General features: G+C 43.3%; 1 protein-coding gene across 3 annotated transcripts; it reads right to left on the bottom strand.

Moving 5' to 3' along the window:
- LOC106603809 (protein transport protein Sec24A) lies at window positions 1-27,198 on the bottom strand. Of its 3 annotated transcripts, none has more exons than XM_014197961.3 (24): window positions 26,772-27,198; window positions 21,860-22,426; window positions 17,133-17,300; window positions 16,762-16,839; window positions 16,198-16,272; window positions 15,925-16,070; window positions 15,448-15,629; window positions 15,205-15,307; window positions 14,708-14,834; window positions 14,299-14,408; window positions 13,880-13,992; window positions 13,218-13,336; window positions 12,862-12,917; window positions 12,527-12,733; window positions 12,106-12,229; window positions 10,180-10,338; window positions 8,265-8,438; window positions 6,974-7,084; window positions 4,475-4,650; window positions 3,974-4,111; window positions 3,662-3,766; window positions 2,298-2,390; window positions 1,696-1,799; window positions 1-1,382 (listed from the first exon to the last, which is right to left on the bottom strand). In XM_014197961.3, exons 1-24 carry the CDS (start codon window positions 26,827-26,829, stop codon window positions 1,268-1,270), a joined length of 3,408 nt encoding a protein of 1,135 aa, XP_014053436.1. In that variant the 5' UTR covers window positions 26,830-27,198; the 3' UTR covers window positions 1-1,267. The 3 variants fall into 3 exon arrangements, with proteins under 3 accessions (XP_014053436.1, XP_082830864.1, XP_082830865.1); XM_082974738.1 differs by lacking the exon at window positions 26,772-27,198 and adding an exon at window positions 24,425-24,611; XM_082974739.1 differs by lacking the exons at window positions 16,762-16,839; window positions 26,772-27,198 and adding an exon at window positions 24,425-24,610.
- Window positions 27,199-27,569: the final 371 nt, after the last annotated feature.

Below are 27,569 nucleotides of genomic sequence, written 5' to 3' on the forward strand. Positions count from 1 at the left end.
TTTAAAAAATCCCAAACATTTTATTAGCGTCATTTCATCTTCATATGTTCATACTAAAATCAACAATTCTTTACCATTATAATGTAGTATTTTCAATATACAAGTATCAATAAGCATGATTAAAAGATCACAATGGCTTTGTTATGTCTGTGTTAAAGAATTTCCCATATCCTATTATATTAAAATATTTCATAGTGTCTGTATTTAAACAGAGTTTTAATAATAAAAAGTGAGTTCCCATACAAGGCAATAACAGTATTTAATCAGATTGGGAATCTCATAAATTAAACTAAAAACACAAAAAAAGCTAGTTGTTTTGAATGTCCATGAGGAGAGGAGAAAGTGTGAGTGAGTCTTTGAAGGAAAGACCAGAGATGAGACGGCATTCCATTGCTTAGGGGCAATTCCAATTCCACAGTAACAGACATTATGCATAGAGTTGTATGGTTTGTTTATCTTTGCAATCACTGGTTTTTGTTTGAAATACATTTTAAAGTGAAATATTTGAGTCTCAGTGTCACTGTTACCGTGGAATTCCCCTTAGTCAACAACATTCAAGGCAGGAAATTATAACGAGCTCTGTTCACCTTTAAAAACATCTACATTTCGGACTTTACATTAAGCCTAGAGATTTGTTCGACACAATAATAACCAAACTTCTGTCCTTTACCACTAATTGGTAGATTACTATTATCATCATCATCATAGCTGAGATACTGTATTCTTATGCATAAGGTGACATACAATAATAAACAGTCCGAGGTTAGACGATACTCCTCCAACATGGCCTTCAGCATGATACATATATTACTTTATTAACAAATACAACGGTGCTTTTTGAACAAGACTTCACATCCATAGCCAGAACTGTATCTGAAAAGATCTCTCTTAGAAAGCATAGTTCTATGAGAATAAACACTGATTTGCTCAATCACTGATGTACATAATATCATGTAATGGATTCCCTGGTCTTGACAACATGTTCCAGCTGAAGAAAAAAAGAAGAGCCAAATCAGAATTAGCCTAGTTGCCTCTGTCCATGTCCTGCTCACCACATAAAGTTTGATCTGTTTGAAAGAAAGTCTGCGGATGGGGGGGGGGGGGGGCAATCTTTAGGAAAGGCAATGCTAGACACAAAAATAGTGCGCCATAACTGAAGATGCTGTGAGAAGCAGCCGTCCCTGACAGGTTCAATCTTCCCAACTTTCGTTCATATCACTGATGCACATCCTGTCAGTGTTCCCAGGGCTGACTCCATACGCTGTGTTTACTTGGAGACTTGCTGTTGGACGTGGAGTAAAAACTCATAGTAAGACAAGGCTGATTCTGTCCGATCCTCAATCATGTTCTGCATAAAGCTGGCTTTCAGTGGGCTCTCATCCCTGGAAAGGAACAGAAAAGGGAAGGTTGGATCCACAACATTTACAGTCTCTTGCAGAATTGAACTCCGTCGTTTGACAGGTCAGCAAAACTCGTTGTCAATGAGTTCAACCTGATCTAAATACTTTAATTTAATTTTGGGCTTCAAACTCAACCAAATGGCACCATATTCCCTAAACAGTGCACTACTTTTGTACCAGAGCTATATGGGCCCTGGTAAAAAGTAGTGAACTATAAAGGGAATAGGGGGCCATTTGGAATGCAGCAATTGCCTCTGAACTCCCCCAGTGATCTCATCTAGTTACTACTGCCTACCTAATGACATGCAGGATGGGGAAAAAGGGCCTCTGTTCCCTCAGCCAGCCAACAAACGCTCTGGTTCTCTGGGACTCTGCAGTGTCCAACTCTGGGAGAATGTTCTGGGAGTCACAACACATCATTATAATAATATCTTTATGGTCTCCCTTTCAGGAAATCTGTTGTGCATCGCATTTTAAACAGCATTATAGTGCAATATATACACACACAATAAAAAGATACAACCAACGCATGTGAATTAAGTGGTATATGGTCAATACACTAGGGCTAAGGGCTGTTCTTAAACACGACGCACCGTAGAGTGCCTGGATACAGCCCTTAGCCGTGGTATATAGGCCATTTACCACAAACCCAAGGCGCCTTATTGCTATTAAATAAACTGGTTACCAATTTAATTGTAAAAAAAATGGTGTCATACCCATTGTATACGGTCTGATATACCATGGCTTTCAGCCAATCGGCATGCAGGGCTCGAACGACTTGGTTTATTACACAGTATAATACACAGAGGTCTTGGTGAGCGACACAGAACCGTGTCAGGAGCAGAGGAGCTGGGCTAAAAGACAGTTAAAGGGAGAGCAGGTGCTTAGGTTCCTTACCATGTTCTGAGGCACAGCAGCGTAGTCTGGGACCCCCAGGACTTGCGTGAGGAAGTCGGGGTTGCAGTTTCTTCCGATCCAGAGATAGATCACCTGTTGGAGAATGGAGAAGACTGAAGTCAGTCACATTGTTGAGAAGAATCCACTGTAGATGTGCTGTAAGTATCTATTTTGTATGCAAAATGACAGAAGGATTCCTCAATAATCATCATGCAAATTAGCGCAAGCTAAAGCATTATGGTGAAATGCATCCAACTGTTGATGCTGCAATGTGTCAATGCTGTCATTGTAGCTGTCCCTAACAAATTAAACACTACATGACCAAATGTATGTGGTCACCTGCTCAGCCAACATCTCATTCCAAAATCATGGGTATTAATATGGAGTTGGTCCTCCCTTTGCTGCTGTAACAGCCTCCAGTCTTCTGGGAAGGCTTTTCACATGTTGGAACATTGCGTCAGGGACTTGCTTCCATTCAGCCACAAGAGCATTAGTGAGGTAGGGCACTGATGTTGGGCGATTAGGCCTGGCTCGCAAAGGTGTTCGATGGGGTTGAGGTCAGGGCTCTGTGCAGGCCAGTCAAGTTCTTCCACACCGATCAAACTATTTCTGTATGGACCTCGCTTTTCGCACAGGGGCATTGTCATGCTGAAAACAGAAAAGGGCCTTCCCCAAACTGTTGCAACAAAGTTGGAAGCACAGAATCGTCTAGAATGTCATTGTATGTTGTAGCATTAAGATTTCCCTTCACTGGAACTAAGGGAGCCTAGTCCGAAACATGAAAAACAGCCCAGACCATTATTCTCCTCCAAACGTTACAGTTGGCACTATGCATTGGGGCAGGTAGCATTCTCCTGGAATCCGCCAAACCCAGATTAGTCCGTCAGACTGCCAGATGGTGAAGCGTGATTCATCACTCCAGAGAACATGTTTCCACTGCTCCACAGTGCAATGGTGGCAAGCTTTATACCACTCCAGTCAAAGCTTGGCATTGCACATGTTGATCTTAGGCTTGTGTGCGTCTACTCGGCCATGAAAACCCATTTCATGATGCTCCCAACGCACAGTTCTTGTGCTGACGTTGCTTCCAGAGGCAGTTTGAAACTCAGTAGTGAGTGTTGCAACTGAGGACAGATGATTTTTACACCCTATGCGCTTCAGCACTCGGCGGTCCTGTTCTTTGAGCTTGTGTGGCCTACCACTACGCGGCTGAGCCGTTGTTGCTCCTAGACGTTTCCACTTCACAATAACAGCACTTACAGTTGTCAGAAACGGGTGTGGCTGAAATAGATTAATCCACTAATTTGAAAGGAGTGTCGACATACTTTTGCATATATAGTGTACATCATCATCATGCTACTAACCGAGCCAGCATCCATGAGGAAGGCCCCCTCTCTGCTCAGCTTCTCCACAGACAGCTGCTGGACTCTGGGCTGGGGGACGGCACGCTCACTGATGTTCAGGGCTCCCTGTGGAGGGGGTGTTAAAGAGAAGTTGGGTTAATAAATGAGGAAAAGTGCAATATATTCACACGTCAGATGGAAGCAGAAGCATAGACCTGAATATCAGTGTTCTTTCTTTAAATGATCTGAGTGTATAAGCGGTGATAAACTATAAAACTGTAGAGAAAAATATTGCTCCTCTCATTATCTATGCTCTGTTCCCCTAGCCCTCACCTCGTCAGTCAGGTCGTCCACGCGGTACAGCGCTGGGTGGATCATCAGCATGACGTAGGCCAGGGGCTGGTACTTTAGCTGACACATGGCAAACACACGGTCGTCCAGCCTGGTGCTTGTACCGGTTCGGAAGGCTTTCTGTGGACCACAGAGAATAAAAACATATGAACAAAGCAGCACAAAGGAGATCCGTAAGCCAATAGAGGTAGCTTGTTCAGTTTATCTGACTGACTGGATTTCTTATGGTGTTTTAAAGCTGGTTTTTATGCTATGCTGAGTTGTATTATAACTACAGGAATAGCCTCTCCTTGGTGAAAGTTGAAATCCCAATGGGAAGTAGGCTTCATCCCACATGGCACCCTATTCCTTATATTGTGCACTACTTTTGACCAGAGCCCAATGGGACCTGGTCAAAAGTAGTGCAGGGAACAGGGTGCCATATGGGATGAAGCTGTAGACTGCCAGGGGACTAGCCAGGGAGAGAGTGGGTGGGTAGTGTACCTGTTTGAGCAGGGCCAGGATGTAGAGGGGAAACAGCCTGAGGCAGGCGGGGGCCAGGAGGCCAGGCTGCTGGATGGTGAGCACAGAGGTGCGGTAGGATGTCAGAGAGTCGATGGCAGCGTTGGTCATCGCGTCCCGGGCGTCACTCAAACTGGACGTCACTGAGCGATCCACAGCTAGAGGGGGAGGACACACATCAGGAACAGGGCATTGAATTCAAAAGTCTCAGCTACATTTTACCTCAGGGATTGGGATTCACAAGTTACATGATTGTACAGTACATGTTTGCAGTCATGGCCTCATTACAAAAAGTAACCATTGGGTTGAATCATTTCTTGTTAGCCTCTCTATATATACACATTGCTCAAAAAAATAAAGGGAACACTAAAATATCATCCTAGATCTGAATGAATGAAATAATCTTATTAAATACTTTTTTATTTACATAGTTGAATGTGCTGACAACAAAATCACACAAAAATAATCAATGGAAATCCAATTTATCAACCCATGGTGGTCTGGATTTGGAGTCACACTCAAAATTAAAGTGGAAAACCACACTACAGGCTGATCCAACTTTGATGTAATGTCCTTAAAACAAGTCAAAATGAGGCACAGTAGTGTGTGTGGCCTCCACGTGCCTGTATGACCTCCCTACAACGCCTGGGCATGCTCCTGATGAGGTGGCGGATGGTCTCCTGAGGGATCTCCTCCCAGACCTGGACTAAAGCATCCGTCAAGTCCTGGACAGTCTGTGGTGCAACGTGGCGTTGGTGGATGGAGCGAGACATGATGTCCCAGATGTGCTCAATTGGATTCAGGTCTGGGGAACGGGCGGGCCAGTCCATAGCATCAATGCCTTCCTCTTGCAGGAACTGCTGACACACTCCAGCCACATGAGGTCTAGCATTGTCTTGCATTAGGAGGAACCCAGGGCCAACCCACCCAGCATATGGTCTCACAAGGGGTCTGAGGATCTCATCTCGGTACGTAATGGCAGTCAGGCTACCTCTGGCGAGCACTTGGAGGGCTGTGCGGCCCCCCAAAGAAATGCCACCCCACACCATGACTGACCCACCGCCAAACCGGTCATGCTGGAGGATGTTGCAGGCAGCAGAACGTTCTCCACGGCGTCTCCAGACTCTGTCACGTCTGTCACATGTGCTCAGTGTGAACCTGCTTTCATCTGTGAAGAGCACTGGGCGCCAGTGGCGAATTTGCCAATCTTGGTGTTCTCTGGCAAATGCCAAACGTCCTGCACGGTGTTGGGCTGTAAAGCACAACCCCCACCTGTGGACGTCGGGCCCTCATACCACCCTCATGGAGTCTGTTTCTGACCGTTTGAGCAGACACATGCACATTTGTGGCCTGCTGGAGGTCATTTCGCAGGGCTCTGGCAGTGCTCCTCCTTGCAAAGGCGGAGGTAGCGGTCCTGCTGCTGGGTTGTTGCCCTCCTACGGCCTCCTCCATGTCTCCTGATGTACTGGCCTGTCTCCTGGTAGCGCCTCTATGCTCTGGACACTACGCTGATAGACACTGCAAACCTTCTTGCCACAGCTCGCATTGATGTGCCATCCTGGATGAGCTGCACTACCTGAGCCACTTGTGTGGGTTGTAGACTCCGTCTCATGCTACCACTAGAGTGAAAGCACCGCCAGCATTCAAAAGTGACCAAAACATCAGCCAGGAAGCATAGGAACTGAGAAGTGGTCTGTGGTCCCCACCTGCAGAACCACTCCTTTATTGGGGGTGTTTGCTAATTGCCTATCATTTCCACCTGTTGTCTATTCCATTTGCACAACAGCATGTGAAATGTATTGTCAATCAGTGTTGCTTCCTAAGTGGACAGTTTGATTTCACAGAAGTGTGATTGACTTGGAGTTACATTGTGTTGTTTAAGTGTTCCCTTTATTTTTTTGAGCAGTATATATCTATATCTATCTATCAGGGTAAACCAGCAATAATAGTACCTTATATTACAGTAGATTCTCTTTTGAAAAACAGGTAACACTATTTGGATAGTCCATCTGTAGATGCTCTACACACCATCTACTAACCCCCATTCTAACCCTAAACTTAACCTTTACCCTAACCCTTATTCTAAACTTAAGCAACTGCTTGCTAAGGTTAGAGTTATCTGTAGATCTTCTACAGATGGACTTTCCAGACTATGCAAATAAAGTGACTGAATAATATTTTATCAGTGACTGATACTAATAAAACCAATACATTATAAGATTAGTCTTCAGTCAGTTTGATTTAGCCACTTGGATTCCACAAAGGTCACAGTAACCAGGCAACCATCTGACATCACTATTACCATCTGTCCATGCAAGTGAGGCAGCTATGGATGGCACTGTGTGGATGACAAACGTGTTCTCACTATGAGACATTAAAGACCGCAGGATGATGGGATAGTCTAAGGACTTCACCTGGTACTGATGGAAATAAACATGCCTTTAATAACTACACCAACACTGCGTCCCTGGATCTACCTACCCATGCTAGCCAGCAGACCGGTGATAGCCTGGACATCAGCCCCAGCAAAGATGTCAGATAGGGAGTTGACAACAGGCAAACACATGGTGTGGACTCGAATTCTTCTCTCTCCTGTAGAAACAACAAGTTATTATTTCAGCATTACAATTGGTATGCATTGGAAATATAATATTTGTCAAGGAAACAAATAAATTAAACAAAATTGCACTTCAGAAAGAAATAACATCTTCAAATGTCAGTATCCATTACAAAAAGTGTTCCATCTCACTTGTTCATGTTTACAAACAGTGAGCCTGAGTCCAAAATGGCACCCTATTCTCCATATAGTGCACTTTTTTTGATAAGAGCCTTTTGAGTCCTGGTAAAAAGTAATACACCATGTGTGGAATAGGGTGCCATTTGGGACGCACACAGTGAATCTAAACCAAGTAAAACCCACAGAAAAATAATGACAATAGTTGTGTTCGAATACCCATACTAACATACTGTATACTACATACTTAATGAGAATATACACTACACACCATTAGTTAATTTTAGTTTACTGTAATCAAACGGAATCCTTTCAGTTGAGTGTACTAGCGCTTCGCCCGTCTACCGGAAGTCGATGTTGTTGCTATGCAACTTCTTGCTAGCATAACAAATACTAGCTAGACATCTTACTGACTTCATTAACAATGTCCATTGAGAATGCACAACAACTATACCACTTAACTAAGCTAACAATGACGGGAATAATCAAGTCAATAAAAGTTAGATAGTATACAGTTAATATACTGGCAAGTTCAATGTATTAGTAGCAAACTAACGTTAGGTAGCTAGCTAACATACAAGCAACTGCTGTAATGATATGCTATGTGGTTCATAAGGTTAGCGGCGCTAACTAATTGTCAGACAACATAACGAGTAACGTAACTTATTTGAAAAGTCATTACTTTATTACATTGCTCAACATTTTAACATCTGTCATAATTAGTAAAATTAATGAATTTGTGTCCGCTCTCGGACTTCGGCTGCATATTTTCCCCCCCATTTTCTTAAAATCTGAAAATGTGAAGCCACGCCCATTCTGAAGAATTGCATTACAGGCCCTAAAAGCACAGAAAGTGTCCCACTTCTTGTATACTTTTAATTTTGGTCAATGTAGTACAACATCCAGGAACTTTGGGCATACTAACTATATGCATAGTATGACCTATAAAACACACTACATACGTCACAATAGGTATGGTTAGTGTGAGTATTCGAACACAGCTAGCCCCCCCCATCACAGCAGCTCCAGACAGTGTACCTTTGCTGGATGTGTAGAGCAGCGCAGCCTGGAAGGAGACAGACTGCATGTCCACCAGGTTCTCCTCAATGGACATCTGCACAGCGAAGCCCGCGTCTGGGTTCACGTTGGGCAGGGACAGCAGATCCGTGGAGCGCACAAAGAAGTTCCCATGGAACGTGTGGATGGACAAACCTGAATGGAAGTTGAGGGGGTCAGAGTTTTATATTTTCTTTTCACAATAATCACGCAAAATAAACTCAGAAAAAAAGAAACCGTCCTTTTTTTAGGACCCTGTCTTTCAAAGATAATTCATTAAAATCCAAATAACTTCACAGATCATTGTAAAGGGTTTAAAACACTGTTTCCCATGCTTATTCGATGAACCATAAACAACGAATGAACATGCACCTGTGGAACGGTCGTTAAGACACTAACAGATGGTAGGCAATTAAGGTCACAGTTATGAAAATTTAGGACACTAAAGAGGCCTTTCTACTGACTCTGAAAAACACCAAAAGAAAGATGCCCAGGGTCCCTGCTCACCTGCGTGAACATGCCTTAGGCATGCTGCAAGGAGGCATGAGGACTGCAGATGTGGTCAGGGCAATAAATTGTAATGTCCGTACTGTGAGACGCCACAGACAGCGCTACAGGGAGAGAGGACGGAACGCTGAGCGTCCTCACAGTGGCAGACCACGTGTAACGACACCTGCACAGGATCGGTACACCCAAACATTAGACCTGTGGTACAGGTATAGGAAGCCAACAACAACTGCCCGAGTTACACCAGGAATGCACTATCCCTCCATCAGTGCTCAGACTGTCCACAATAGGCTGAGAGAGGCTGTACTGAGGGCTTGAAAGGACTGTTGTAAGGCAGGCCCTCACCAGAGATCACCGGCAATAACATTGCCTATGGGCACAAACCCACCGTCGCTGGACCAGACAGGACTGGCAAAAAGTGCTCTTCACTGACGAGTCGCGGTTTTGTCTCACCAGGGGTGATGGTCGGATTCACGTTTATCGTCGAAGGAATGAGCGGTACATCGAGGCCTGTACTCTGGAACGGGATCGATTTGGAGGTGGAGGGTACGTCATGGTCTGGGGCGGTGTGTCACAGCATCATCGGACTGAGCTTGTTGTCATTGCAGGCAATCTCAACACTGTGCGTTACAGGGAAGACATCCTCCTCCCTCATGTGGTACCCTTCCTGCAGGCTCATCCTGACATGACCCTCCAGGATGACAATGCCACCAGCCATACTGTTCGATCTGTGAGTGATTTCCTGCAAGACAGGAATGTCAGTGTTCTGCCATGGCCAGCGAAGAGCCCGGATGTCAATCCGTTTGAGCACGTCTGGGACTGGTTGGATCGGAGGGTGAGGGCTAGGGCCATTCCTCCCAGAAATGTCCTGGAACTTGCAGGTGCCTTGGTGGAAGAGTGGGGTAACATCTCACAGCAAGAGCTGGCAAATCTGGTGCAGTCCATGAGGAGATGCACTGCAGTACTTAATGCAGCTGATGGCCACACCAGATAGTGACTGTTCTCAGTTGTTGAATCTTGTGTTCATACAAATATTTACACATGTTAAGTTTGCTTAAAATAAACGCAGTTGACAGTGAGAAGATGTTCTTTTTTTGCTGAGTTTAGCTATAGAAGTGGGTCCGAGAGATTTTAATTAAATACATTTAATCTGACCGTTTTTACTTCCAGATACTGAAGTCAACTGGAGCACAGACAGACTCACAACCACAAGTTTACAGGGTTCACAGTATCCTTCATCAATTGTCATTTTGATATTTCCTTCAGCGAACACTTTCCACAAGGACGTTATATAATGTAATGTCTCTGACATTTAAAGTGCTGCTGCTTCCATGTGAAATAACACAAGGCAATCAGCATAGTGAAAAAGTATTAAGTGGTGACTTGTTACCTTTAGTGCAGCGGATCCTCATTACAGCCTCCAAGCCAATCTTCCTGGTGAGGTACCTCTTGAGATCCTTCTGGAAGCACTCAACCCCGGCTGGGTTGTGCTGCTGCTGGTAGGAGGGGTAGTAGTACACACTTCCTGCTGAGTATCTGGATATGCAAGCTGAGAAGAAGAGAGAGAGAAGATGAAGCAGAGATTACACGAGTCCAACCAGAGTATGAGGCCCTTAAGTGGAATTTGAATAAATGAACATTGAACGAAAATAAAAACGCAACATCTAACAAAGGTTTTATTGAGTTAGATTTTCTTATATGAAGTCTGTCAATTGAAATAAATTCATTAGGTCCTAATCTATGGATTTCACATGGCACCGGGAATACAGATATGCACCCGTTGGTCACAGATCCCTTAAGAACAACCAGTCAGTATCTGGTGTGACCACCATTTACCTCATGCAGCGCGACTAATCTCATTCGCATAGAGTTGATCAGGCTGTTGAATGATGTCACACTCCTTTTCAATGGCTGTGTGAAGTTTCTGGATATTGGCAGGAACTGGAACACGTCGATCCAGAGCATCCCAAACATGCTAAACTAAATGGGTGACGTGTCTGGTGAGTATGCCGGCCATGGAAGAACTGGGACATTTTCAGCTTCCAGGAATTGTGTACAGACTCTTGCAACATGGGGCAGAGCATTATGCTGAAACATGAGGTGAGGGCGGCGGATGAATGGCACAATAGGCCTCAATCTTGTCATGGTATCTGTTTGCATTCAAATTTCCATTGATAAAATGCAAATTGTGTTCGTTTTCCGTAGCTTATGTCTGCCTATACCATAACCCTACCGCCACCACAGGGCACTCTGTTCACAATGTTGACATCAGCAAACCGCTTGCACACGCACACACACACACGACACCATATTCCCGGTAGAGTTGAAACCGGAATTCATCCGTGAAGAGCACACTTCTCCAGCATGCCAGTAGCCATCGAAGGTGAGCATTTGCCCACTGAAGTCGGTTACGACGCCGAACTGCAGTCAGGTCAAGACCCTGGTGAAGACGACGAGAACGCAGATGAGTTTCACTGAGAACGTGACAGTATTTGCAGAAATTCTTTTGATGTGCAAACCCAGTGTCATCAACTATCTGAGTGGCTGGTCTCAGACGATCCCGCAGGTGAAGGAGCCGGATGTGGAGGTCCTGGACTGGCGTGGTTACACGTGGTCTGTACTGCCAAATTCTCCAAAACTACATTGTAGGCAGCTTATGGTAGAGAAATGAACATGCAATTCTCTGGCAACAGCTCTGGTGAATATTCCTGTAGTCAGCATGCCAATTGCACGCTCCCTCAACTTGAAACATCTGTGCAGTGTGCTGTGTGACAAAACAGCACATTTAGAGTGGCCTTTTATTGTCCCCAGCACAAGGTGCACCTGTGTAATGATCATGCAGTTTAATTGGCTTCTTGATATACCACACCTGTCAGGTGGATGGATAATCTTGGCAACGGGAAATGCTCACTAACAGGGATATCAACAAATCTGTGCACAGAATTTGAGAGAAATAAGCTTTTTGTGCACATGGAACATTTCTGGATCTTTTATTTTAGCTCATGAAACATGGGACCAACACTTTAAAAATGTTGCGTTTAGAATTTTGATCAGACATCAAAACTATGAAATAACATATGGAATCATGTCTTCACTATTATTCTACAATGTAGAAAACAGTAAAAAATAAAATAAAAACCCTTGAATGAGCCCGATTGTGTGAAGCATGTCACAAAATGTCCAAACTTTTGACTAGTACTGTATACAGCAACACAGAGACACATACAGAGCACTGCTGGCTGCTGAAATAAGGTCTCTTTGTTAATAATAACAACACAATGAGGTTCAGATTTATGAGTCAGAAGGCACCACTCACCTAAAGAAGCCAGGTCACAGTACTGGGAGCTCAGTAGGAACAGGTCCACAGCCACCTGCTGTCCTGAACAGTCCAGGGCCAGCTTCTTATAGAAGTCTGTGGCAGGAGACAGGTTCGGGATATCCTGGGGAATGAGCACAACAAAACATTTCTAAAAAAGAATGACAATATTAGGCATAAGAAATGTCTGAAACTATATCTCCAGTATTGAGATAAAGATAAAGTTTCAACCACCACTGCAGAACAGATGTGCACACTGCATACTTCTCTTTACCAAGTAATTAAAAACAAATGTACAGCAAATGGTACCCCATTTCCTACACATGGGACCTAAGAAGTAGTCCACTATATAGGTAATAGGGTGCCATTTGGGATACAAAATACATAAACCAGTGAGACCCAGGCTCTCGCTAGTCCCTACCTTGGCTGAAGCTCTCTGGTTGGGGTCCTCTCTGGACTTGAGGGCCCCCACGCCCAGCTTGGGCAGCTGGGTCTGGAAGACGGACACGCGCCCCCCGGTGGGCGACAGCAGCTTGAAGGCTGCCTGCAGGGCCGGGCCCAGAGCAGACTGGGTCTCCATGGTCTTGCCAAACATCTGGGGCAAGCTCTTCAGCAGATCCTGCACCAGCTGTACGAATAAAAACACATTTTTAAATAAAGTTTTGAAATGCAAAACCGTGTAAGAGAGGTTCATGCAAAAAAGAGAGAGAGCCTGTCTGAGGAATCTGCACAGGAATAGTTTTAAGAGCTCCTTACCTCCTTGCATTCATTGAGGTTCACTAAAAGGCTGTCTGGTGTTGGTAAAAATATATCTGGAAGAAAGGAAAAAACAGCATAGAAGACCATTAGACCACTACAACCTCCTGAAATAAAGACTTTAAATGTACAGCATCATTTATATTGTAGCCCTATATATAGGGAGTTTTTCCATGTTGTCACAACTTAAACACTGATGAAGCCCGATTGGGTGAAGCATTTGTCACAAAATAACAAATACATTTTCCTTTCTTTCACTGCAAATAGTGAGTGTGGACCTTCCTCATTTTCCAAAGCCTTTCTAGACAGTGAATTATTCTAATGACAAAGCTTGTAAGCCCTATCTGGTCTCTCACCTTCAATGTCTGAGACGATGAGCATCTGTGGTTGGGCCAGGCCCTCCTGGAGGTTGTAGAAGTGGATGGTGCTGTCAAAGGAGATGAAGCCAATCTTTGTCCTGGAGTCTCCAGGGAGCCTGGAACACACATGATCAGTCAGCCGATGCTCACAGGTCACACTGATGTGTGGTGCGGTTCAGTTAATATTGACTTTCTTCTTCTTGCTCAATACTTCTGTAAGTTATTTTATTTCTGTGTCTGAATCACTTTTTGTTATTAATCTTGACAAAAATGTGTATATAGTCACACATTTGTGTAAATATTCTCCTGGTTCACATTTGATACTGCCATCCCACATTGTTTATGAAAATGTATAACACTCCAAAATATACCGTAACCCTAAAGATCTTTATTTATTAAATGCATTTTAGTTATTATCTGATGCTAAACTGATGCTAAACTGAAACCTTTAAGCTACCTAGTATTGATCAGTACAGAATATATTATTACATAGCTTAATAGGACAATACGTAATGAACCATCCTGTCAGGGCTGTGGACATTATCCCAGGACTCTATTTAATCTGCATCCCAATGGCTTCCGGTCAAAAGTAGTGCACTATATAGGGAATAGGGTGCCATTTGGGAAGCACCCTCAGTCTGTAACTGATGTACACATACGCGTTGATGTTCTCCAGCAGTGACTGACAGACCACATCTAGGTATCCCGTCTCCACAGCGTTGTGGGATACATCCAGCACGAAGAGATAAACAGCAGGCTGGGGGGGTCTCAGCTGAGGATGACAGGTTTCACACCATCAATACAAACACACTGATACACACCACACTCTCTTATCACAACCTAACAAAACATGCAAATGCTTCCTAGATAAACAACTCCATGGAGTCAGAAAGCCTGATGGAATCACTATGAACGTGGCAACAGTGGAACACTGCTAATTTCATCTGCATTTAAGTAGCAGATTTAAAAAAAAAGGGGGGGGGGGGGTGTAACCACTTACCATAGATTTTCAGGCAAAATAACATGCAATGATTTGCTTTAAATAGACAAATGTTAAGACTATATAATGTGTATTTACCATGTATTCTGAGGGTGCGATGAACTCGATGGTGGCGTTCTGGACCTCAGGTCTTTTGTGTGGCTCTCCGTACGATCTGGTGACTGGGTTGTACATGAACTCCTCTGGAACTGCACAACAAACATGGAGGTTGTCATCAGTCAGAAAATAACTGTCCGTCACTACTGTCAACAGGTGAATGATATTCTGAACATTTAGGTCAAAGCTATGTGCTGGAAAATACTGGTACAGCATGGGTGAAGTTAGGCCTTGGTGCTCAAGTGAATGTCCTTTTCCTGCTTCAGACCAGCCTAACGTCTCACTTAAAACATGTGTTTGGAATGAACATTGGATGTGGTTTAAAGTGGTGCCAAATATGGGGAATAGACAGGGTGTCATTTAAGAGGAGCTTGGTGGCTGTGGTCCTTACCGTCATTGACCCGGTAGCACAGGTTACACTTCCATCTCCTCTGGTCCAGGAAGGTCACGAAGGGGTTGATGTACGTCCTGCAGGAGCGACACCGCACTATAGTGCTGGAGGTGACCACAGGCAGTTGCTGCAGTGTACAGACAAACCAAACAATTTAAAAAAGGCACAATCTGGGATTGGTACATCATTTTTTTTTTTAAGATGTAGCCATTGATTCTTGAAGAATAAAACTTAATACAGCTAGTTACTGCAGTTCACAGACAAATCAAACCCTTAGGATATGTTAGGCTATGACAATCGTCAATGCCAAGTTCCACATAAATGAAAAACATAAAATTACAAAGGAACATCAAATGACATTTAAAAGACATGATCATAGATGTGTAGATTAAATACAGTTATTCTAGGCTAAATGCATTCTTTTATCTTTTACCAGAAGAGGGAAGGGCAGAAGGAAGAGTCTACTGAGGGTTGGGAGATAGCGGGCAACATCTTACCGAGAGATCTTTGAAGGGGTGGAGCAGCAAGCCGAGTGGAAGCTTGGCTTTGTTTAACAGAGACTGGGTCTGGGGGATGCTGGTCAGGGTACTGCGGAAGACCCTGTAGAGACAGGAGGCAAGAGAAACAACAGGTCTGAACCAGTACATTTTACAGTTAAAGTACATTAACACTTTTGACAATATTCAACATTGTGGTGGGGATTGACGTTGAAAAACAGTGCCAGACAAACTATCACTCACTCTGGGTGACAGTTGATTTTCTGCAGGTCCTGGGGCAGGCAGGGCGTAGGAGGGGTGATGGGGCCCGGGGGGAGCAGGTTCCTCTCCTGCAGCAGGTTGACCACCCTCAGGGTCTCAGGGGTCTGGGACTGCAGACTCAATCCAGCCAGGGAGGGGCTCAGCTGGGCTGGACCTGCAGACGGCTGGGGAGGAAACAGAACAGTACAGTGGTGAGTACAATGAACAAAGGTCTGGTCAAAAGCAGTGCACTATATGGAATAGGGCGCCATTTGGGACACAACACTGGTAAGTTTCAATATTTGAACAGTCTATCCATGTCCTATTTCAACATTCAGAGTTAATTTTAAAATGTCTAAGTGTTCATGTGATCAGACAAGTGCTAAGCTCTGTATATAATAGAGAAAGTTGAGCGTTGTACTGTTAGTATGTCAGTCTTGGATTTGGTTTGAGAAAGCAGAGAGCAGTATGGTGTCTTACTTGCTGGTATGACTGAGGCGCATGGCTGTAAGGCTGCGTCTGGGCCTGCATGGGGGAGGCGGAGGTGTTCTGGTACCCTGGGGGTAGAGAGGGGTAGGACAGACCCATGTGTCGAGCAGGGGGGGCTGGCTGCTGGGGTGGGCCAGCTATAGGGACAAGCACCAAAACAGGCCTCATGTCAGTTCTGAGTGTTGCTAGCAGTAAATATAGGGGACTAACATGTAATATTAGTCACTCATTTCTGATGAAACTATGGAGTAGTAGAGGACTTACCCATTTTAGGGGCTGTCTCCAAGTGATCAGAGCTGTTGGGGACTTGAGTACCATTAGCAGGTGTGGGTATGTGTCCTGTTACAGAGCAAACATTCCAGAGTCAGGATGGATTAAAAAATAAAATAAAAAACACATTCCACTACTTTTGTGGAAGCACTTAAAAAAAAGGCACAATCTGTAGGTTTAGTTTTTTGGGGGAAAAAAAGTGCTGACCAAATGTTTTTGTTTTATGTTTCAGGTCACTTTGTTTCATTGCCACATGAGGAAATGTAGGAATTGCATCTTCAACGCACCTAATTCAGTCACAATGAAAGAGATTAAGACACAATTTAATGAAAAAACTGATACCCATGAGGTCACTAAAATGTAATGGCTAAAACCAAGACACAGACTTAGAAAGTGTTGAATGTAAACACAGAATATCTGAAAGATCCATGGAAGTTCTCTAGGCCTTTCTTCCTTTGAGAAACCATGCTAAAAATGTAAGAGGACATCAAAACTACACAGGGACCACACACACACACACACACAAATACCACAACACTGATAGTGACTAAACCACACCTGGACACTCAATATCATTCTCCTGGTTGTCGTACTCAGTGTGGGCAGCATCATCACTAGCATCACTCCCACACTGAGCTGTCATGGTGGGAGGAAAGAGAAGGAAATGAGACCCCAAGGGTGAATGCTGGAGATACACTCCCCGCTCACTAAAACTTCAATTTACAACAAATAAACTACAAATATCTGTGGATGCTTCAAAGACCGAGGTTACCAACATATTGTTAGATGAGAGGATAAAAACAAAATGCTGATCTAGGATCAGGTTACCCTCTTATTCCTTATGATTTAAAATACAAAACTCAACATGGATCAGCACTCCTGCTCTATGATGTTGTAAGACTACGGTCCCAGAAGTGATATTTCCTTACCATCAGTCTTGGGGCCAAAGGGAAGGGGAGGGGTAGCATTGCCCATGGGGGGTGGAGTGGGTCTCATCGAGGGTGGGGGTCCTGTAGGTGGGTGGCCGTAAGGTGCCGTCATCCCTGGCTGGTATGTGTGAGGAGCAGCCACGGGGTTCATTGGAGGAGGGGCAAAGCCTGGACAACCACAACAACATCACATCATTCAGGATCATTTGACATACATATTCAAATGTCTTACACAGTATCCTATCACAACCCTCAACACAAACCTTGTCCAAAATGTCAACATAACAAATATATATTTACAGAAGTGGCTCCTACATAGTCTTGTGCTGCCAGCCCATGCATCACTGGCTTGGTCGAGGCTAACCTGTACATAGGCCTAACCTAAGGCAATAAAACTGGCACCTATAGGCTGCATCATGATGATACCTGATGCATATCATGACAATGTAGCCTATGGCTGCATTTACACAGGCAGCCCAATTCTGATTTTCATTTCACTAAGTCTTTTGACTCTGAAAAAGATGTGATATGATTGGTCAAAAGACCAATTAGCCATAGAGAAATTGAGTACATCGTATATGGTATGGGGACTATCGTGCATAAGAGGAAAATAGGCCCCTCTGAGGAGAGTAACATTATATCCCTACACTGGAGGTGACGAGTCCCACGACAGCTGATGCTGGTGACCCAGAGCTAGCTAATGTCAATGAACCCCAGTAACTACAGAGACTACACTGACAGAGGCATTTCAGACAAGAGTGAACCATTCTTCCAATAGCAAAAATCTGTCATTCAGATATTGTAAGTGTGAATAAATATTCGGTCATCAACTCAAGGTAACAAATCAATTTGAATGAAAATAGTCAACTGGCCAAATTGGAGTGAATCCTACTCAAAAATCAGTCATCAAGGAGTCATCCTTGATGACTAACGTGATATTTCTTACACCACATTGTTACATAATGCGATAATGGCCTTGATCGTCATTCATGAATCACTGATGGCTTCTGACCACATAACAGCCACACACCATAAATACCGCTAGTGGTGTGGGTGAGTCCTGAGCAAGTGACTAAACGGTCTCTCTGAACCCAGGAAATTATACTTACCCAGACTATCTTGCACCACCTCTACGCACATTCACAAGACTATATATGCACACACACTGACACTCTCTCTCACACACACACAAGTTTGCAAAGGGAAGGTATATTACTAAAAACTTTACCAGATTTTTTTTTAACCAGAATTTCATGTACTCTAAATCAGAATGATCAGATTTTTACAGACATCTAATTATCTCAGGTTCTCTGTGTAGCCTCATCTCATAAAAATATGAAATAATTAAATAAGATGGTTTTCAATTTAGTGAATACTATAGGTGTTTAAAATTAGGGTTTCAGCATGATTTTATATAGGGCAGACATATTTTACTATGTTAATTTGTCTTTGTTTTGGAATCAAACTGTTGTCAGTTATAAAATAAGTCAATAGCTAGAAGGGTTGCAGAGTTAATTGAAAATAATGCCATTGTTGATTAGATGTTTTTTTTCTTCATTAATTAGGCTATTTTCTCTATCTATTAGAAACTCATGAACAGACAGATATAAAAAAGGAATACTATACATTTATTTTCAGCTATTCCAGTATGAATTACAAAATTTACTGAACAGGTGCGCACACACTCCCTGCTGCTACTCTGTTCTTAGTCCTATTATTATTACTACTACATCTCCTGATGCCTAGTCACTTTACCCTGCCTACATGTACACATCTACCTCAAATACCTTATTATTATCTATCCTGATGCCTAGTCACTTTACCCTGCCTACATGTACACATCTACCTCAAATACCTTATTATTATTATTATCATCATCATCATCATCATCATCTCTCCTGATGCTGTCGTGGAAAATTGTCTTAAGAATATAATACTCTTACAAGAACTTATGAATTCAATATAGGCTTTAATACAAAGTAGAAAAAGCCGAGGTGGTCCGCGGAACATCTAACTTCCCTGAGCATCGGCTCTGCTTTTATACACATATGGATACATCCCATATGTTAATGAAATTACTCCCCTTAGTTCTTCCGCCACCATTATCTTCCAACCCGAGTTCCTTGCTTGTTTATGCCTGATAACGCCCACATCTGTTCCGGTTTGGATTACAATGGTGGCAGAACCCCCTAGCTCATACAACAAATACATTTATTGCATATGGTTCACATGTTGGTCAATTTGCCACCATCCTTCCTCCTGCTTCCTCCTGACATTGGTACGTCAGAAAGCACAAATGTATCTATGTTCTCAGCTAATGCAATCTTTGGCATGACATCCTACTCAGAGATGGCAATTGTATTGCATGCCCCCACCTCTCTATCCGGTCAATGTACTCATTGTCTACATTAGTGGCTCAGCATATCAGCTGCCCCTAGTTACATTACATTAACTCCCACAATGCCTAGTCACTTTACCCTGCCTACATGTACATATCTACCTCAAATACCTTATTATACAGATCAAAAAAATAAAGGGAACACTTAAACAACACAATGTAACTCCAAGTGAATCACACTTCTGTGAAATCAAACTGTCCACTTAGGAAGCAACACTGATTGACAATAAATTTCACATGCTGTTGTGCAAATAGAATAGACAACAGGTGGAAATTATAGGCAATTAGCAAGACACCCCCAATAAAGGAGTGGTTCTGCAGGTGGGGACCACAGACCACTTCTCAGTTCCTATGCTTCCTGGCTGATGTTTTGGTCACTTTTGAATGCTGGCGGTGCTTTCACTCTAGTGGTAGCATGAGACGGAGTCTACAACCCACACAAGTGGCTCAGGTAGTGCAGCTCATCCAGGATGGCACATCAATGCGAGCTGTGGCAAGAAGGTTTGCTGTGTCTGTCAGCGTAGTGTCCAGAGCATGGAGGCGCTACCAGGAGACAGGCCAGTACATCAGGAGACGTAGAGGAGGCCGTAGGAGGGCAACAACCCAGCAGCAGGACCGCTACCTCCGCCTTTGTGCAAGGAGGAGCACTGCCAGAGCCCTGCAAAATGACCTCCAGCAGGCCACAAATGTGCATGTGTCTGCTCAAACGGTCAGAAACAGACTCCATGAGGGTGGTATGAGGGCCCGACGTCCACAGGTGGGGGTTGTGCTTACAGCCCAACACCGTGCAGGACGTTTGGCATTTGCCAGAGAACACCAAGATTGGCAAATTCGCCACTGGCGGCCTGTGCTCTTCACAGATGAAAGCAGGTTCACACTGAGCACGTGACAGAGTCTGGAGACGCCGTGGAGAACGTTCTGCTGCCTGCAACATCCTCCAGCATGACCGGTTTGGCGGTGGGTCAGTCATGGTGTGGGGTGGCATTCCTTTGGGGGGCCGCACAGCCCTCCATGTGCTCGCCAGAGGTAGCCTGACTGCCATTACGTACCGAGATGAGATCCTCAGACCCCTTGTGAGACCATATGCTGGGTGGGTTGGCCCTGGGTTCCTCCTAATGCAAGACAATGCTAGACCTCATGTGGCTGGAGTGTGTCAGCAGTTCCTGCAAGAGGAAGGCATTGATGCTATGGACTGGCCCGCCCGTTCCCCAGACCTGAATCCAATTGAGCACATCTGGGACATCATGTCTCGCTCCATCCACCAACGCCACGTTGCACCACAGACTGTCCAGGACTTGACGGATGCTTTAGTCCAGGTCTGGGAGGAGATCCCTCAGGAGACCATCCGCCACCTCATCAGGAGCATGCCCAGGCGTTGTAGGGAGGTCATACAGGCACGTGGAGGCCACACACACTACTGAGCCTCATTTTGACTTGTTTTAAGGACATTACATCAAAGTTGGATCAGCCTGTAGTGTGGTTTTCCACTTTAATTTTGAGTGTGACTCCAAATCCAGACCTCCATGGGTTGATAAATTGGATTTCCATTGATTATTTTAGTGTGATTTTGTTGTCAGCACATTCAATTATGTAAATAAAAAAGTATTTAATAAGATTATTTCATTCATTCAGATCTAGGATGTGTTATTTTAGTGTTCCCTTTATTTTTTTGAGCAGTGTATTATCAATCCTGATGTCTAGTCACTTTACCCTGCCTACATGTACATATCTACCTCAAATACCTCGTACCTCTGCACATTGATCTGGTACTCCCTGTATATAGCTCCATTCTTGTTAATTTTATTCCTTGTATTAATACTTGTATTTTGTATTATTTATTTGTTTAACTGCATCGTTGGTAAAGGTTTGTAATCAATAATTTCATGGTAATGTCTACCCCTGCGGTATTCAGCGCATACGGCAATAAAATCTGTTTTTGATTTGATATTGGTGATGGATTTGTATATCACCAGAGATTACTGGAACTCTCCATTGGTCCCTGGACAACTTTTCAAGAGTGTCTGCCAAGGAGATATGTGCAGCCAATAGGATCTGTGTGTGTGTGTGTGTCAGCAGGGGGCAATGTCCACTTCCAACATCAGCTTGCTAAGAACACTTCTGGTGCTTCCCTGTGACATCATAGTGACCTGCTGTTACTGTTGTTAATCCTGATATGAAGTGTCACTACACAGTCAAACCACCAGTCAATGTCATAACATCATAATGCCTAAATGTTTTTCAACCAAGTGTTATTCATCGTAGGAAGTCAAACTGCTGTAGCATATGTAACAGTGTGTTAATCACAGAGCCCTTCTGCACTGCGTTTTACCTGGCTGGGTGTATCTGTGGAGGGAGGTAGGAGGCAAGGGATGACCCGAGGGTTGCATGGCATTGTGGTAGACAGGAGGAGGAGCTGCGCTGTACCCCGCCGAGGAGGCCTGGGGTGGTGCCAAGCTAGGCGAGGAGGTCACGTGATTATCCACAAACGCGAGGGGTGGCGTGGCCAAAGGAGGCGGCGCCCCCATTGGTGGAGGAGCTCCCATCAGTGGAAGGGCCCCATACTGCCAGGCTGGGGGGTGCTGGTAGTAGCTGTTGGCAGACACAGGTAGAGCAGGGGTGGCCTGCGCTGGGGGCATCCTGGGTCCTGGGCAAGGGCTGGTGGACTGAGGGGGGGTCATGGGGTGGGGAGGTCCCATAGGAGGCCTGTTTAACATGGGCTGACCTGGGGAGGCCTGGTAAGAGCTGACTGGTGGGATAGGCTGGTAGGGCCCAGAGTTATAGAGTCCAGGGCCAGGTGGCATGGGGCCCTTGGCTTGCAGTGGGTTGTATGGAGGATGGTGGGCCATGTTGTAACCCGCTCCTGGTGGCTGCAGCGCTACTTGATTCTGTAAAGGACCTGGAAGACAGGATCATGACAGAGATAAGTTTCCAGGCCAGAGTTTGACATAAAATACAGCAACACACTGACATCCCATGTGAATATCCCATGACTATAGTCTGCATTCCAAAGAAGGTCTAAAGAGTAATAGCTGACTGCCTCATTTGCCTGCCAGTTAATAAAAAAGATGAGAAAATGTTTCATTACTAGATGTAGAAGTGCCTAGCAGTATTGATTGACTAGTCCTACAACAGTTCGTGGCTCTGAAGAAGGTTTTGGGCTAGATAACTTTGAGAGTAACAAAAACATCAGGCTAAATGCGACAGGGCTGGGAATGGCCAGGGACCTCCCGATACAATATTTTCACGATACTTTAGTTGCCAATCCGATATGTATTGCGATTCTATGTATTGTGATTTGATACTGTGATTTCATTGCGTTTCGATGTCCAAACAATTTGCTCACCATATGTCTGAGGCAGAGGGACAAGAAAGCCATGAAAAAACAAGTTTAGATCAGTCACAGAAAAAAAAGTGCTGAAAACAAATAGGCTCTCCATTTCAAAAGATGGAGAATATGCTATAAAGGACAAATACTGGAGTTTGGTGCAGGTACATCAAACTTGCCCAAAATAATATTGCAATATTGTCAAAACTATATAATAGTTATAATTGATTTAAATATATTTTCAAAAATAATATCCCAATATGTAACTATTGATTTTTCCCCCCATTACTAAATAGCAGTGAGGGAAATTGGGATGAAAATACAAAGTCTCCAAAATAAAGCAAACGATATGTGGACAGACTGACACAGCAATCACATTTCTCAACACAGTAACGGTACAGGATATAGCCTAATCTCACCTGGACGCCACTCCTGTACTGACAGTGAGTGTAAATAGCGGATCTGAACAAATGATACCAGACACAAAAACACAAAGAGCTTTTCAAATCAAATACTCCTCCTAACCTTGAAGATTGTTAGGTAGAAACAGGGTTTCCTATAATGAAATAGTCATGACTGACTGGCGGCAACAGCGTGCTACATGTGCAAGAAGTCTTGAGCTACATTACAAGCCAGGATAAACAGGTGGAGAAGGTGGGATTAGAAAACAACTCCTCAATGGTGAAGATGAACACCCATAATCCCTTTCCGGGCAGCGCCAGTGAAATCGCCAACATTAAGCTGCCGGCTGGCCACAGTGGTTGTGTTGAAGGCTTCCCTCCAATCACAGTGAACCTGTCCTGGGCCGAGTACACGTGCTCCGCCAATTAGAGGCAAGTATAAGAGTCAAACATGGAAACAAAATCTTAGCACAACTGTACAGCAAACAGGTCACTGATAAAATATGCCATTGTTTCAATAAGGGCACTGCTTAGGCCTAAAGTAAATTAAGTAGGATGAATTCACCCTAGATTAAATCCACTTTGGCAAGAATGATCAGAGTTCAAAAACCTATATTGGAGTAGAGACTTTTTATTGCCTCTAATACAGAGATAAGGAAAATATGAAGGACAGATGAACTCTAGACTAGGGAGCTTAATCATAAATCATTAATAGCCAAACCCAACAGCATAAAGAACATGTCCTGCTCTAATCGAAACTCTCTCTGGTTATCTATAGACAAAGAATGAGTACTACTGGTATTGTACAAATAACACAGTTTGACAGCTAGTGTTTAATTCAGTCCAGTTGGATGGTTAACTTTCCCTCCAGAGATTATTGATATGAAACAGTTATCACACTGTACACAGTCAAAAGTTTATACACACGTACTCATTCAAGGGTTCTTCTCTATTTTGACTTTTTTTGGACTGTGTGTGTACTACATTATTTTTTACATTGTAGAATAGTGAGGACATGAAAGCTATGATATAACACATATGGAATAATGTAGTAAGCAAAAAAGTGATAAACAAATCAAAATATATCTTATATTTGATATTCTTCAAAGGAGCCACCCTTTGCCTTGACAGCTTTGCACACTTTTGGCATTCTCTCAAGCAGCTTCACCTGGAATGCTTTTCCAACCATCTTGAAGGAGTTCCCACATATGCTGAACACTTGTTGGGTACATCTCAAATTGGGTTGAGGTCAGATGATTGTGGAGGCCAGGTCATCTGATGCAGCACTCCATCACTCTCCTTATTGGTCAAATAGCCCTTACACAGCCTGGAGGTGTGTTGGGTCATTGTCCTGTTGAAAAATAAATGATAGTCCCACTAAGCGCCAACCAGATGGGATGGTGTATCGCTGCAGAATGCTGTGGTAGCCATGCTGGTTAAGTGTGCCTTGAATTATAAATAAATCACTGACATTGTCACCAACAAAGCACCTCCACATCACACCACCTCCTTCATGGTGGGAACCACACATGCAGAGATCATCCACTTACCTACTCCTCGTTTCACAAAGATGCAGCGGTTGGAAGCAAAAACCACTAATTTGTTCTCATCAGACCAGAGGACAGATTTCTACCAGTCTAATGTCCATTGCTCGTGTTTCTTAGCCCAAGCAAGTATCGTCTTCTTATTGGTGTCTTTTAGTAGTGGTTTCTTTGCAGCAATTCTACCATGAAGGCCTGATTCACGCAGTCTCCTCTGAACTGTTGATGTTTAACTGTGTCTGTTACTTGAACTCTGTGAAGCATTTATTTGGGCTGCAATCTGAGTTGCAGTTAACTAATGAACTTATCCTCTGCAGCAAAGGTAACTCTGGGTCTTCCTTTCCTGTGGTGGTCCTCTTGAGAGCCAGTTACATCATAGCGTTTGATGGTTTTTGCGACTGCACTTGAAGAAACTTTCAAAGTTCTTGAAATGTTCCAGATTGACTAACGTTCATGTCTTAAAGTAATGATGGACTGTTGTTTATCTTTGCTTATTTGAGCTGTTCTTACCATAACATGGACTTGGAAGTTTACCAAATAGGACCATCTTCTGTATACCAACCCTACCTTGTCACAACACAACTGATTGGTTCAAACACATTGAGGAAAGAAATTCCACAAATGAATTTAACAAGGCACACCTGTTAATTGAAATGCATTCCAGGTGACTACATCATAAAGCTGGTTGAGAGAATGCCAAGTGTGGGCAAAGCTGTCATCAAGGCAAACAGTGGCTACTTTGATGAATTTCAAATATATTTTTATTTGTTTAACACTTTTTGGTTACTACATGATTCCATGTGTTATTTCATAGTTTTGATGTCTTCACTATTATTCTACAATGTGGAAAGTAGTAAAAAAATAAAAAACCTCTGGAATGAGTAAGTGTGTCCAAACTTTTGACTGGTACACTATCTATCTATCTATCTATCTATCTATCTATAAAAAATGCAGGGAGAGAAATGCCAGACAAAAAAAAGTATATTTATACTACTTTACTTAAAAATTAAAATAAAAAGGTCATGCAACTTAAACGGATGGTCCCAATGTGCCACATGTACACACAGAGGTAGAGCACAAAAAAAGCGGAGTGGTACGTCATTCACTTCTGAGTAGATGTTGCAAAGCATAATACGACTATAACTATAATTGTACATTTTATGTGACACCAGCCAAGTGATTCGGGAAAGGCAACGCAGTACGCACAAACAGTCACGCGACCCTTACCCAAAGAACCTCAACAAATGAGAGGAAAGTTTAGCCCTAAACAAAGACTAAACGCCTATAAGACAACTAGAGGATGACAGTTTATCAGTCGACAGGGTATCAATCAAATTACAAGACTCAAATGATATAGCTAATCTTTTTGGTCAATTACCCAAATCTAAGTGCCACGTACGAGTCAACTAGTTATAGCTAACTACAGTAGCAAATTGGCTAGCTCAACTGACAACTTGTAGCATCATCATGACCCAAATTATCAGTCTCTCCCCTGAACTTGATCTTCAATTGAGTTATGACTAACGTCATTCAAGGTAGCACTAGTAGCTAGCTAACGTTAATTATCAGTTAGACTAGAGACTGACACAAATTGCAGCTATAACTAAGTTTAGATAGCTAGATACGTGAGTAAATTTGTCAACGACTCTAAACAGATTATCCTAGCTAGCTAAAAGTTACGTAGTGGGCAATCAAAGCGATCTCGTATATCCAAATTGCTAACTTAACTAACATGAACAATGTTTTTTTTAAACTATAGTCTTGATAAGAGTAAGTTAGCCCACCACTAACATTAGCCATATTTTAGGTTAGCATTATTAGCAAGGCAGCAAGCTAATGTAGTTAGCTAGCCAGCTTGCTAACCAGCCAAATCAGATTAGGATAAAGTAAAAGCCTATCTTGTTAACGCGCTAGTTACTAAACAGTTGTGAGGAGGTAACGTTAGCTAGCTAACATTAGTGCGAAATTGCTCACCGTTTGCGTATGGCTGTCCTCCTGGCCCATTCTGAGAGTTGAACCCCGTACTGGACATCTTGAAATAGACACCGACCGTAATCAAATGTAAAAGCTTCGTTGGCGAATAGTTAGCTGCGTCTTACTTAGCTAACCAGCTAAGTTAGCTGTTTAGCTAGCAATGGGATCTGTTTGTTTAACGGAGCGTCTTTATCACAGGCTTTCAGGTAAAAAAAAAAAAAAAAAAAAAAAAGTTAATTGTCCGACTCGTTAGCTATCACAGACCATGGTTAGGACCGTTCCCCGTCCAACTACGGGTGTAGGCCTTGTCAATAAAATCGTGTGAGACTCTCCTTTCCGTAATATCTGTGTTGCTTCTCTCTTCTTGCACAGGAAGTTGGGATTCCCCACCCAGCAAGAACAACGTAAAACATCCTCAAGCATGCGCAGTTGGTACACGTGGCACTTCCTGTGCATAGGGGATTTCTACAGTACTGGAAACACTCGCAATGTTGTACTGTCTTCGCTTCCTCTGATGTTTCAGTAAAAACATGTAGGATCGGTTAAATACATGGTGACAGACTGTCTATTACAAATACAAGTAGTTTATATAAAACCAGATTAATGGTTAATTTTTTTATTAATTCGTTTCTCCAGGGTGATTTATTTACTGGAGTTGAAGACTCTGGACTGGAAGTAGAAACATGTTCAGATCAGAAATATAGACATACCAAACTCCCTCGTTATCAAATAACATTGCAGGATGAATATTATTATTTAAATCAAATGTGTTCTGTGTTAACACGTTTAGATTACAGG

Source organism: Salmo salar, chromosome 04, assembly GCF_965601325.2.
Source record: "Salmo salar chromosome 04, fSalSal1, whole genome shotgun sequence".
NCBI lineage: Eukaryota > Metazoa > Chordata > Actinopteri > Salmoniformes > Salmonidae > Salmo > Salmo salar.